At 54.3% G+C, this 12,437-nt stretch overlaps 2 protein-coding genes across 3 annotated transcripts; both read left to right on the top strand.

Moving 5' to 3' along the window:
* Window positions 1–537: 537 nt before the first annotated feature.
* On the top strand, window positions 538–4,198 carry SMARCD1 (SWI/SNF related, matrix associated, actin dependent regulator of chromatin, subfamily d, member 1; the record flags this gene model as incomplete). Its single annotated transcript, XM_010183405.1, has 11 exons — window positions 538–580; window positions 677–799; window positions 1,090–1,212; window positions 1,699–1,815; window positions 2,117–2,218; window positions 2,306–2,467; window positions 2,577–2,674; window positions 2,935–3,070; window positions 3,422–3,544; window positions 3,787–3,888; window positions 4,119–4,198. Coding segments are annotated over 11 exons (1,183 nt in total), but the record flags the coding sequence as incomplete, so codon positions are not given.
* Window positions 4,199–6,695: 2,497 nt separating this feature from the next.
* GPD1 (glycerol-3-phosphate dehydrogenase 1 (soluble)) lies at window positions 6,696–10,242 on the top strand. Of its 2 annotated transcripts, none has more exons than XM_010183404.1 (8): window positions 6,696–6,736; window positions 6,905–7,082; window positions 7,691–7,762; window positions 8,082–8,220; window positions 9,068–9,180; window positions 9,368–9,601; window positions 9,782–9,888; window positions 10,146–10,242. In XM_010183404.1, the coding sequence occupies exons 1-8, from the start codon at window positions 6,696–6,698 to the stop codon at window positions 10,240–10,242; spliced, it is 981 nt and encodes a 326-aa protein (XP_010181706.1). The 2 variants fall into 2 exon arrangements, with proteins under 2 accessions (XP_010181706.1, XP_010181705.1); XM_010183403.1 differs by having other exon boundaries at window positions 7,622–7,762.
* Window positions 10,243–12,437: the final 2,195 nt, after the last annotated feature.

The following is a 12,437-nucleotide window of genomic DNA, read 5'->3' as shown; positions in this document are numbered from 1 at the left end:
GCTGCTCGTCGGGTGGCCGAAAGGGCCGTCAGCTTTGTCGTGCGGCTCCTCCGGAGAGGGAGGGCTTCCAGCAGATAATAACGCTAGGCGTTTCTGGCAGATACCTTGGTAACACCGGTAATTCATCCCTTGATTTAAAATGCATCTCTTAGAAAAGTGAATCTGAAGCTATTTGAGGCTAGTGAGCCGCTTTGGTTTGGCGTTGTGTCGGTGTGCCCTTTCCAACTTGGTGTTGGCTCTTGTAGGGGAGGTAAAGCGTAGGGAAATGGGTCGCTCTGGAGGACTGGCAGGGGCTGTGGGGAGCAAAGAGCCTGACTCTGCGCTGATGGTGTCAAGGTTTAGGGTTTATTTAATGATAAATGCCTCTGAAAATGAGAGCCTGGGTCTGAGACTGGCACCCAGGCTGAGCACTGCTATTGCCACAGTACTAAACCAGAGAATAAGCTGTTGTCTTCCTCCCTTCGTGAATGCTGACAGTTAACTTGCACCCAGTGGTTGTCATTTTAACGCCTGCGTGTGCCTCTGCTTCCTTAACAGTGCTAAAAAGAAGAAGATGGCAGACAAAATTCTACCTCAGAGGGTGAGTGGCACACGCGGCTGTGGCCGGGGTTGATGTGGAGCAGCCTGGAGAAGCGCAGGCGAGCTGACGGTGATTTGCCTTCTTGATTTGCTGTAGATTCGTGAGCTCGTACCCGAGTCTCAGGCCTATATGGACTTGCTGGCCTTTGAAAGGAAACTGGACCAGACCATTATGAGGAAACGCTTGGATATCCAGGAGGCTTTGAAGAGACCCATCAAGGTAGGGGGTGGCTGTGTTTGTGGTTCTCATATGCAAGGTTTGGAGGCTCTTGACACTAAAGCTTGAGTTATGTCCCCATAAGCATGGTCTATCAGGAATCTTAATGATTTAAGACACTCCAGCCCTAAGCAGGGAGTGGAACCAGAAATGCCTCTTTCTTTGCTGTCTGCCCTGGGCGAGTGGGGCTATGAGGCAGCTAAAAACCATTAAGCTTAGTTTTAGTGAAACAGAAGCAAGATAGTCAGGCCTTTCTTTCAGAGCTAACGCTGAACCGACGTTTTTTCTTGTAGCAAAAACGGAAGCTACGTATTTTTATCTCCAATACCTTCAATCCAGCCAAGTCGGATGCAGAGGATGGTGAAGGAACAGTCGCCTCCTGGGAGCTGCGGGTGGAAGGACGGCTGCTGGAAGATGTAAGTGTGAAATAGCCACCCACAGAGGCGACTTCGTGGATCTGGAATTGGTGATGAAACCGGTTTCTTAGTGTCTGACAGTGTAGCTAGGGGCTTGATACCCTCCTTCATCTCTGTTTTCCAAGGACTCTGATGGTGACGAGACCGAGAGCTCAACTTGGAGACCGATGGGTGTCCCCATGGCAGGACACGAGTTATACAAAGCCCTTAGAGCTATAAGAATGAATGGTGAGATCAGATCAGTGGCACTTGTGTACCCTGGCTCTGAGAACCAGGGCACTTGCGTTGTGTGTCATTGCTGATTTAATTGCTGCGAGCTCATCTTTAACTCCAGTCTTTCACTTTCTGACTTTGGAACTTGATTTTCAAGCACATGTTGGTGGATTTAGGTGTTCAGAACTTAAAGGAGCGCTGTCGTGCACGGTGGCTGTGCTTGAGTGCTGAGACTTGCTGTCCTAACCCTTTTCCTTCCTGTGTTGCTTGCAGTCTGCTCTGTCCAAATATGATGCCACCAAGCAGAAAAGAAAGTTCTCATCCTTCTTTAAATCTCTGGTCATTGAGCTTGATAAAGACCTGTATGGCCCTGACAATCACCTAGTAGAGGTGAGCTTCTTTTTGCTGTGTTACCTCTCAAAATGGGTTGGTGTTTGAGCAGATAGGGTGGGGATACTTAAAGCTTGAACAAGCACCTGGGAGCCAGGAGCTCTTGAATCCTTACCTTAGCTTTCCCTCTGACTTGCTGGGGGTCTGAACAAATGTATTAACTCTTGTTTCAAGCTGTAAGTGGGAATAAGGCGAACTTTCGCTAGGCGTGGGTGGGATTTACTGGCAAAGCTTGTGGGATGCCAAGCGGCAGGAGCAAAGGGAACCAGATGTGCTTCTATAAATGCCCTCTCCTGTTCAGTGGCACAGGACTGCTACAACTCAGGAGACAGATGGCTTCCAGGTGAAGAGGCCAGGAGATGTAAACGTGCGCTGCACTGTCCTCCTGATGCTGGATTACCAGGTGAGATGGTGGTGGGCTAAACCACGGCAGGCCTGTGCTGCTGGCTGTGGCTGCGGCCATCTCACCTTGCTGGGCTTTGTGTTTCAGCCTCCCCAGTTCAAACTGGATCCCCGCTTGGCTCGTCTCCTGGGGATTCACACTCAGACCCGCCCAGTGATCATCCAGGCACTGTGGCAATATATCAAGACCCACAAGCTGCAGGACCCCCACGAGCGGGAGTACGTCATCTGCGACAAATACCTGCAGCAGGTAATGGCGTGGCTGGCACAAGCCACTGCTCCAGCGTGCCCCAGTCAGCAGCCAAGAGATTGCTGGCGCCGAGCTCCTTCCTTTCCTCAGCCCTGTGTTTCTGTCGCAGATATTTGAATCTCAGCGGATGAAGTTCTCTGAAATCCCACAAAGACTCCACGCCTTGCTCATGCCACCAGAGCCGATCATCATTAATCATGTGATCAGGTGAGCCTGCTCCACTTGACTTCTTGTTTCTGGGAAGAAGAGTGGATTTAATACGCTCTGATTTTCAGCAGCAGTTCCTGTGTTGCCTGGCTTTGTTTGTCCGTAAAAGAACAGCGGCCTCTTTCATTTACCGCATCCTTCTGTGCCACAAGGCACTCCCACGTTCATGCTGTCCTTCACATTACACCTACAGGAGCTACAATTTGGTGCTTTCTTGAGCTGTTCACTTACTTTGGCTTCTTTCTTGTGGCTGTCCCTAGTGTTGACCCAAATGACCAGAAGAAAACTGCTTGCTATGACATCGACGTGGAGGTGGATGATACCTTGAAAACTCAGATGAATTCCTTTCTGCTGTCCACAGCCAGTCAACAGGAAATTGCTGCTCTGGATAACAAGGTAGGAAGAGCTCCTTCAGGTCTGCCCTTGTGTCTGGGCAGGAATTTCTCTGGAGCAAGGGAGCCCTGAGCAGGACAGGGGTTCAGCTTTGCTCTGTTGTGCATTTGGAAGCTGGAGTGGGGTCAGCCAGGCTTACAAATAGGTGGCTTTACCTGGTAGTTTTAGAGCAAATGGTCAGTGGGAAAACTGGTAATATTTAGAGCAGGATACTAGGAATTGAAAAATCTGATCTGATGGGCATAAGTCAAGCAGGGAATATAAGAATTCACCTTCATGTGCTGGGTCTCTTGTTGTTTCTGTCTGACTTTTTCCCCTATTCAGCAGTTTGGTTGCTGTGCTTATCCCTTTCAGATTCACGAAACAATCGAGACAATTAACCAGCTGAAGACCCAGCGGGAGTTCATGCTGAGCTTTGCCCGAGATCCTCAGGGCTTCATCAACGACTGGCTACAGTCCCAGTGCCGAGATTTAAAGGTAAAAGCTTTGTCTTGTGGAGAAGGTGGATCCAGTCACACGCTTCCCTCATTATAACCAGCTCCCACAGAGACAGAGAGGCAATTTCCTGCTCGGAAAGCGAGACTAGAATTGGAGTTGAGCATAAGAGCCTGACCTGACTGTACTGAAATGCCTTTGAGGACAGGGGAGGGGGGTGGGTTTGCTCAGCACAGCCACAGCTTTTGCACTCCCTGAACTCTTCTGTCCTTTGTGCTCTCCAGACAATGACTGATGTGGTTGGGAATCCTGAAGAGGAGCGGAGAGCTGAGTTCTACTTCCAGCCGTGGGCTCAGGAAGCCGTTTGCAGATACTTCTACTCCAAGGTGTGCAGGGATCCCCCTCTGTACCCTGTGGCACTGAGCTCCTGTCACTCCTTGAGGGGCAGACGGCGCTGCTGGAAAGGGGCAGTGCTCAGCTCCACTTGTAGACACTGCTGATGCATCTCGGTCCCAGTTTGAGCTCACCCTTTTCCAGCTGGGTCCTGTGTTACTGAGATGCTGTGGTGCTGCATGATCTCAGTATGTTAATGCTGTGGGTCTGGCTCCTCTTGCAGGTGCAGCAAAGACGGCAGGAATTGGAGCAGGCCCTGGGCATCCGTAACACATAGGCTGCTCCGCTCCTCCCCAGCCAGAAGACATCACTGCTATTTGTGGAGACAGCTCTGCAGAGGACATTGTTTAAGGCTCACATAATCCCACTCCAGCAGCAAGGCCCACATTATTTTTCATCCTGGTGTTGTCCCTGTTGGGACAATTCCAGGATGTCCGGGGCCTTCTGGGGTGTGGCGAGCAGACAGACTCCAACAAGCACACATTTCTACCTGGTTTTCTTCCTGACTGTTGCCTTGTCAGTCCTAAGGCTTCCCAGAGCCTCCCCTCGACTCCACACTGCCTGTAGTGTCCCCAGTAGCCAGAGTGACTGCTGACTTGGAGCCTTCATCAGATTTGGAAACCACAGCCCATGCTTCCCCAACTAGCATCTGGTTCTGGCACTCGAGAGCTGGCTTTGGGAGGCCTGGACCTGCTGTGAAGGTGGAGTTCTGTGGCCCATCTCTTCCCTGCCTCACTTTATAGCAAGGTGCCAGGAGACGTAATGGGCAGGATGCTGTGAGCTGAAATACCTCCCTGCCCTTACTCCCTCGCTCTGAGGGTGCTGCTGCACTGGACTGCCTCATAGGTTGCTCCTCCTTGAGGACGTTACTGGACTGTGTAGAGAATTGCTTCTTCCTCTGTTCCCTTCGTGTTCCCTGACGCTGTCCTAGACTGGGATCATGGGGGAGGCGAGACATTGGCTTACTGCAGGGATGTGGAAGCATTGGAGTGGTGAGACTTCACTTCAAAAGACTTAAAATTCAGCGAGCCATCCGACTGCTGCTTTTCCCTGTAGCAGAGAGAAGGGATGCAACAACTGCCTGGTGCAATTGTGTGGGGGCACAACAGTTACCCTGTGTCACTCGCTGTGGGGACCAGAGGCTCCTTCGTGTGGATCTGAGGGCATAACAGGACAGCCCTTGGGTGTAGCTCCAGGCATAGGCGAGGTAGCAGATGTTTCCATGCTGAAGCTCCTGTGGTTTTTAGTCAAGTTTTAGGTTCTGAGGCTGCCATAGGACCCAGCATGGTTCAGGAATGTACAAATAGGATTCTTTCTCTTACCGTGGGGAGCAGCAGCCTGGATGCCTCTTCGTGGATGAATTACTAGTGAACTAGAGGTCAGGTGTAAGAGAACGGCTTCTCTTAAACCTGATCTCGGTATTTCTGCTCGGGACTGACATGCAAGTGGACTTGAAAGTTGGTCATATTCTCTTGGAATAGCCGCAAAATGTTCTTACTGCCAAACACCCCTCGTCCCCACACCCGGCTGTGGTGTGGTTGGGAAAGTGAAAGAGCTTGGGTGGCCCTACTCGTGTCTGTGTTACTACGTGTCTGTGAGTGATAGACTCGGCGTCCCTTCTCCTTTGCCCCCCTATGAAGTGGCTCCTCTGGTACTGGGGTGAAGATGCTGATGAAGCAGCCCACTGACTCCTCAGGGCAATCACACGCGAAGGATGCTGAGTACGGCGTAGGCAAGCATAGCTGTTGCAGATTAACTGCTTTTCTTAACTGAATATTACAGGTTTTTCCATGGACCAAATGGGTTTGTTTTTTTTTTTGTACTGTATCCTTGTAGACATCACCCAGTTTTAATAAAAGCCTCCTGTGAAGGAATCTGTCCTCCCTCCTGCGCTGACAGCAGCTGCCTTGGTGGATGACAGTTCATGTTCTTGCCTGGGAAGGGATGGGATTATCTCCACTTCTTGTTTCTTTAAACAAAGCCAACTGGGTTAAGAGAGGGGAGAGAAAGTGTTTATCATATTTTAGCCTTTTATAGAGAGTTTTTCATGTCAGGATCTCCTGGCTTGCAGAGTCTGTTAAGCCTTTGCAAAAAGTGCTGTTGTGGTAAACGAAGTAACTGGAGCAAAACTGCAAAAGCAGTGGCCGAGCTGCTGATAAAATCGAGACAGCCTGGTTTCCACACTCTGCTGCCTTGCAGAAATGTTACAAGCCCCACGGGAGCTGGGCGTAATTTTGAGGAAACCGTATTAAAGTTCACGTGCAAAGGCTGAAAAGTGTGCAGAAGGGGCACTACACTCTTGACCCTGCCTGCAAGTAGAAACGTAATGCTTTACAGAAAACCAGCGAGCCCTCGGTGCAAGGGGGGTATCCTCTGTGTGCAGAAGAAAGGGTCTTTTGCCACCTATCGGGCTGTGCTGCTGCTTGAGGCAGGAGCTGTGTCCTGGGTCTGCAACAACATGGTTCATATTTCTTACTTTGAGGGGTGGGAAGCACAATTTTTAGGAAGAGGGGGGCAATAAAATGCTTTTATGCAGAAGAAGGAGGAGAGGCTCTGCAGTCGTGGCTGCTGCTTCTGTGGAGATTTGGGATCTGAGCTCTTTGCACCTGCAGCACAGCCCGGGGTTGCCTCCGTGAGCACCGGCAGTGCCCAGGAAAGCGGCCAGCGCCGGGACACGGCTGCCCCGTTCCCCCGGGGGTGAGGCGGGGCCGGAGGCGGGACGGGGCCGCCCCTGCCCCGGGTGGCCTTGAAATACCAGCAGCAGGCTCAGCACTGCGCAGTGCCCCGGCTCCCTGCAACCATGGGTGGCAAGAAAGTCTGCATCGTGGGCTCTGGCAACTGGTGAGCGTGGGCTCCCGGGTCCCCTCTTTGAGCACAGCGCGGTCCTCGTCTTCCCCACACCCCCCAGTGCGAGCCGTCCCCGTTTCCCCAGGACCCCTTACGTGGGTGATTTGTGGTGCACCGGGATCCTCGGTGCCTGCTGTCTACAGCTCTGCTCTGCCCACGCAGGGGCTCGGCCATCGCCAAGATCGCCGGCAGCAACGCGGCACGGCTGAGCACCTTTGAGAACCAGGTGAACATGTGGGTGCTGGAGGAAGAGGTGGGTGGCCGGCGCCTCACTGAGATCATCAACACGGAGCATGAAAATGTCAAGTACCTGCCAGGGCACAAGCTGCCCCCCAACGTGGTGAGTGTGGCCCGCTGGTGACCAGGGCCAGTGCTGCCAGTGGGGCGCTGGTGAGGGGTAAATGGCTGTGCTGGGAGCTGCTGGAGCCCTGGTGTGAAGGTAGGGGATGCCCCGGGCTGCACCCGGACTCGGTGACACCTTCCTGGTGACCTTGATCCGTGCCTGGGCGAGCTGTAGCCCTGGCCGCTCTCACTGCCCACCTTCGCCCCGGCTCTGGCATCCGCAGGCTGGGCTCGAGGCCATGTGGCTGCCTCCGCGCTGGCATCGGCCGCGCACAGAGTCCGCAGCCGCATGCTCGGCCCCTCAGCTGCTGAGATCCCCAGAACCACCCCGGCTCTTTGCACCACGTCCGTGGAACCAACTGGAGCTGCTTTGCCCTTCTCCAACCCCTCTGCCCTGCCAGGACCTCAGGGCAGTGACTTTGTGCCCTTCCCTGCTCGGAAGCCCCCAGCAGCTGCTCTCAAGCCCTTGCCCCCCCTTGTCTCATATTCAGGACACGCTCGGGCACAAGTCCCTGATGCCAGCCGTGCTCTCTTCAGGTAGCAGAGCCAGACCTGCTGAAGGCCTGTGCTGGGGCTGACATCCTCCTGTTTGTGGTGCCCCACCAGTTTATTGGCAAAATCTGTGACCAGCTCAAGGGCCACGTGAAGAAAGGCGCCGTTGGGATGTCGCTCATCAAGGTGTGAGCAGGAGGAGGAGCTTGCTGGGGCACTGGGACGAAGGGACCCAGCCAGGAGCAGCCTGGTGTGGGGAGGCTGTGAAGGGAATCTGGGGGTTTTGGAGCAGAAACTGGGATTTAGGGTTAGGGGAGGGGCTTGGGAAGTGGAGGCAGAGTCTTTGTGGGGATCTCAAGTGCTGGGAGGAGTGGGGTGCAGCTGAGCAACGAGGGGGCTGTCGGGATGGGAGTCGGAGCATTGCAGCACAGGGAATGGCAGGATTGGGGCAGGGGGGCAGGTCCTGGGGGTCAGGCACTCATCTCTGTCCATGGTTGCCTCTCAGGGGGTGGATGAAGGACCAGATGGGCTCAGGCTGATCTCAGACATCATCCACGAGAAACTGGGAATAGAGATAAGCGTCCTGATGGGGGCCAACATTGCGAATGAAGTGGCAGAAGAGAAGTTCTGTGAAACAACCATCGGTAAGGAGCCAAAACTTCCCTCCTCGTTAGCAGCCTTTGTTTCCAACGAGCAGGAAGGGGCAAAGGGGTGAGCACGGTGCAGCTTAAACCACTGCTGCCTTTTTCCCTGCAGAGGCAGTGAGGCTCCATAGGAGCTGGAGGATCTCATTCACAGGGTTTACAACGTGATTGCTCGCTTTGTTAAAAACAGTTGTGTGTCTGAAAGCACGGACCCTTTAGAAATGGAGTTCCTACCTTCATTTCCTTGGCCTTCAAGGCTCGCTCACCTGGATCTCACGTTATTACCAGCCAGGGCTGTTTGAATGTTCGTCTGGTTCCTGGCACCTCCACGCTGTTTGTGAGTTGCAGCAGCCAAATCCAACAGCGGCGGCTCGCTGGGTTAGAAGTTATGGGATTCAAAGTGTCTGTGTTTTAAACAAAAGCAAACACGCAGCGCAGGAGGCTGCAGAGACCAGGGAGGTACGAGCAGAGCGTGCTGTCTGTGTGCATGCAGAAACGCTCTCACACAGGACACCAGGGAGAACAGCCATCTAAACCCAGATTTGCAACCTTTAAAGGTGCCTTTCCTCCACTGGGCGTGTCAGTGCTGCCTTGCTCCACGCAGCAGTAGGGGTCGTCCCCATCTTCTGGGAATTCCAAGGTTGAGCCTTGCTTATCTGCCAGGCAATGTGTGCTTGGCGCTTTGTGGACCTGCAAACGTTTAGCAACATCCATCGGTTGGGCAATAGGCTCCTCTCGCTGCAAGGGCTGTGCTGCAGGAACGCACCGCTGGGCAGAGGAGCAGCATGGCCCTACCTTAGGGCCTTCCTCCCTCACCTTCCTCCTCCTCTTCCCTTTGTCTCATCAGGCTGCAAGAACCCACAGCATGGGCAGGTGCTGAAGGAGCTGATGCAGACACCGAATTTCCGGGTGACGGTGGTGCAGGAAGCCGACACCGTAGAGATCTGCGGGGCTCTCAAGGTGGGTGAGCCGCTCACGGGGGTTTGCAGGGCTTGGTTAGCAGCATCTGGGGCTCTGCAGGGAGCTCTGGGGAGGGGGCTGCGAGCTGAATGAACCCCGCTGGGTATTGCACGACGAAGCAGCTCAGAGACACAGCAAAGGCCAGAGCTCCATCGGGAACAGATCCTTCCACGCTGCTGTTTTCCAGAACATTGTGGCTGTAGGAGCCGGTTTCTGTGACGGGCTTGGTTATGGAGACAACACGAAGGCCGCTGTGATCCGTCTGGGACTGATGGAGATGATCTCCTTCTCCAAACTCTTCTGTAAGGGCCCCGTCACCTCCTCCACCTTCCTGGAGAGCTGTGGGGTCGCCGACCTCATCACTACCTGCTACGGTGGCCGCAACCGCAAAGTGGCTGAGGCTTTTGCTAAGACTGGAAAGGTGAGCAGAGAGGGGAACAGGCAGCACTGATCCCTGCATCGAGCTGCTGGGCAGGAACCCAGTTAGCACCATCGTACCCTGCCTTCCCTCGCCCAGTGCCACAGCCTGGCTCCAGAGGAGGAACACGTGGTGGTGGCTGGGGTTGCGGGGTCCAGCCCCCTCACTTTTGGGTTGTTTCAGTCCATTGAGCAGCTGGAGAAGGAGATGTTGAATGGGCAGAAGCTGCAGGGTCCCCAGACGTCTGCTGAGCTGCATCACATCCTTAAAAGCAAGAATGCAGTGGACAAGTGAGTGCTCTCATCTCTGCCTGCTCTTTTGGGGTGGGATCTTGTGGAAACCCAACCCTCCCCGTAGCATCTGTGCTGCTGAGGTGAGTCTCTGCCCTGCAAGCAGCTGGGCAGGAATGGCCTCTTGGATGGGGGACCCTGCTACTGTCCCACCTGCTCCTGCCCAGTGGTCCTGTGTGTCACAGCAGCATTGAGGTGCTCTGACCCTGCCAGCCCTGGTGACAGCGCAGGGGGTCACTTTATTCATCTGCCCGCAGGTTCCCCCTCTTCACAGCTGTGTATGAGATCTGCTACGAGGGCAAACCTGTCAGTGATGTCATCAAGTGCCTCCAGAACCACCCCGAGCACATGTAAGCGGGCTCTGCCTGCAAAGCCACCGATCCTGCCGAGATGAGCAGAGAGCTCCTGCCCGCACCAACCTGCTGTGCTGCTGCAGCTTTGCAAGGAGTCCGGAGCCCCTGGGAGCCTTTGCAGAGCGGGCACAGGTTCCCCTTCTCAGCCCTGGACACTGCCGACCTGAGCCTGGCACCTGCACAGAGGTACCCGCTGATCTCCTCTCCCTCTGAAGGACTCGTTTAGCTTCTGCTGCTGTCTGGGGACTGCCCTGAGCGGGGCTGAGCCTCTCCCTCCTTTCACTTTCTCTTGCTGGGATGGATTCAGCTCTCAGAGGGACTCTGCCAGGTCACGTTGATCCATTTGGGCCGTGCAGGAGGCACTGCCTGCGAGGATGAGCTTTGCTGTCAGCCCCATGGGGCCACTTTGCATGACCCCAGCCCTTTCCTGCTTGCTGCTGTTGCTTTTGCCTTAGCTGTCCCGTGGAGAGGGCACGGACCCCTGCCAGGCTGCACCAGGGTGAGTGAAGCTCCTAAGGACTTTTGACGGGGCTAAGGATCACTCTTCTTTCTCAGGAGCACAGAGCATTCATTCTTTGCCACCCTGCCATGTGCTGCTTCCCCTGCCACCGCCAGCTGCTCCTGCCGCAGGGTACGAACGCTTCGCGTGTAAGGGCAAGCCCCAGAGTGAGACTTCAAAACTTGTTTATTTACTTTTTTTTTGCTCAATCAAACCTGGCCCCTGCACCCGGGGGAACTCCCCTGTTGTCACAGGTTTGCCTGTGCTAATTCTGTGCCTGCTGGCTGTCCCCGGATGGTTGCTCCCTCGTATCGGTTTGTCCTCTGGCTGGCTTTGGCAATGCAGGGACCAACTGCCCCGAAGTCTCTCTGAGCAGCTGGCAGGCTGCGTAACCCTTGGCAGCGTACCTGGCTCAGCAGTCGGGCCATGTTGCTTTTAGATGAAGGATCCACAGCAGCTTTTTGCCTTCTCTCTGGTTTGCTCCGCTCTCTGCTTCTACGCGTGGCTTTCCAGGAGCTGCGAAAACAGGTTCTGCACTTACTTTCCCTCCCATGAGGGTGCTGGAAGCTGCCCGCTAGCAGAAGGGGCAGCAATGGCCATGTGATCCACAAGAGGTACAAGGAGACCTCCAGCATCACAGCAGAGGACAGAGGTCTCATGCCTCGTGCTGTGCCTTTTTGAAACTCGCCCCTTGTCCGGCCGGGTGCCACGTGCCTCCCTGAGCCTCTGGAGCTCACTCGCTCTGCTCGCGTTTGCTCAGGCCAGCGTGGCCAGCGGTTCACTGACCCCTGTCCGTGCTGGCCAGAGCTGCTGCAGGTCTCGCTGTCCACCCCCGTTCCGGGTCCTAGTGCCGCTGTGTCCCTGACTAGCAGTGTACTTTACGAACATTTAAAATAATAATAAACTCAGAGAGGAGAGGGGAGACACGCTCTTTGCTCTGTGGCTCCGTTGCATCATTGTCTTTGGGTTGGTGCCTGCTGGACTTGCTAAGAGAGCAGAACAGGGCACTGTCAGTTCCCTCCTGGCGCTGCACCTTTGTGTGCTGTCCCAGAAACAGCAAGAATGCCCCTGCAGGTCACTGTTCAATCACAACGTAACACGGTGTCCCACTTGCTTGTTCTCAGCAGCGGTTCCAGTGTTAAAGTGTGGCTGCAGGCCCAGAGAGGGCTGGGATTGCACTGTTGAACCGGGTACAGAACCCAAACTCTTCCACCTGGGGCCTGCAGGAGCTGGGCCAGGGCCCCACTGTGCCCCAACGCACCCCAGGGCTCCCCTTCTCTGATGTCTTGGCTTCTTGGGACATGCTGTGTTGTTTTATTTGTCTCTTCCCAACTGCTTTTGCTGGACTTGTCTTTCTTTGAAATGCACCTCATACTGAGTGACCTTTGCAGGACTCTTAGCCCTCTGCCTCAGCCTCTTGCTAGGGGAATTTAATCTGCTGGCACTGCAGTTGTTTCTGTGCCTTTTATTAGACACGCTTTCTCACTAGGCACCCTACGACCTTTAAATTCAACTGAGCTATCGTCCGGAAAGTCGCCAGCATCGCTTTCCTCTAATGGGGAACTTTATTGAGGTTGGAGGGAGGATAAAGGAAGTCCAGTGTTTTCCTGCAGGGCTGGCACAACTTCTGGTTCTCTTTGTCTTGAAGTGCTTCAGCAATCCCAGTGTTTAGACATGAGGCTCATACAGGAAAGAGG

This window comes from Mesitornis unicolor, unplaced genomic scaffold (genome assembly GCF_000695765.1).
Source record: "Mesitornis unicolor isolate BGI_N332 unplaced genomic scaffold, ASM69576v1 scaffold35154, whole genome shotgun sequence".
Lineage (NCBI taxonomy): Eukaryota > Metazoa > Chordata > Aves > Mesitornithiformes > Mesitornithidae > Mesitornis > Mesitornis unicolor.
Note: the sequence above shows the minus strand (reverse complement) of the source record. Positions and strands in the feature narration are given on the sequence as shown.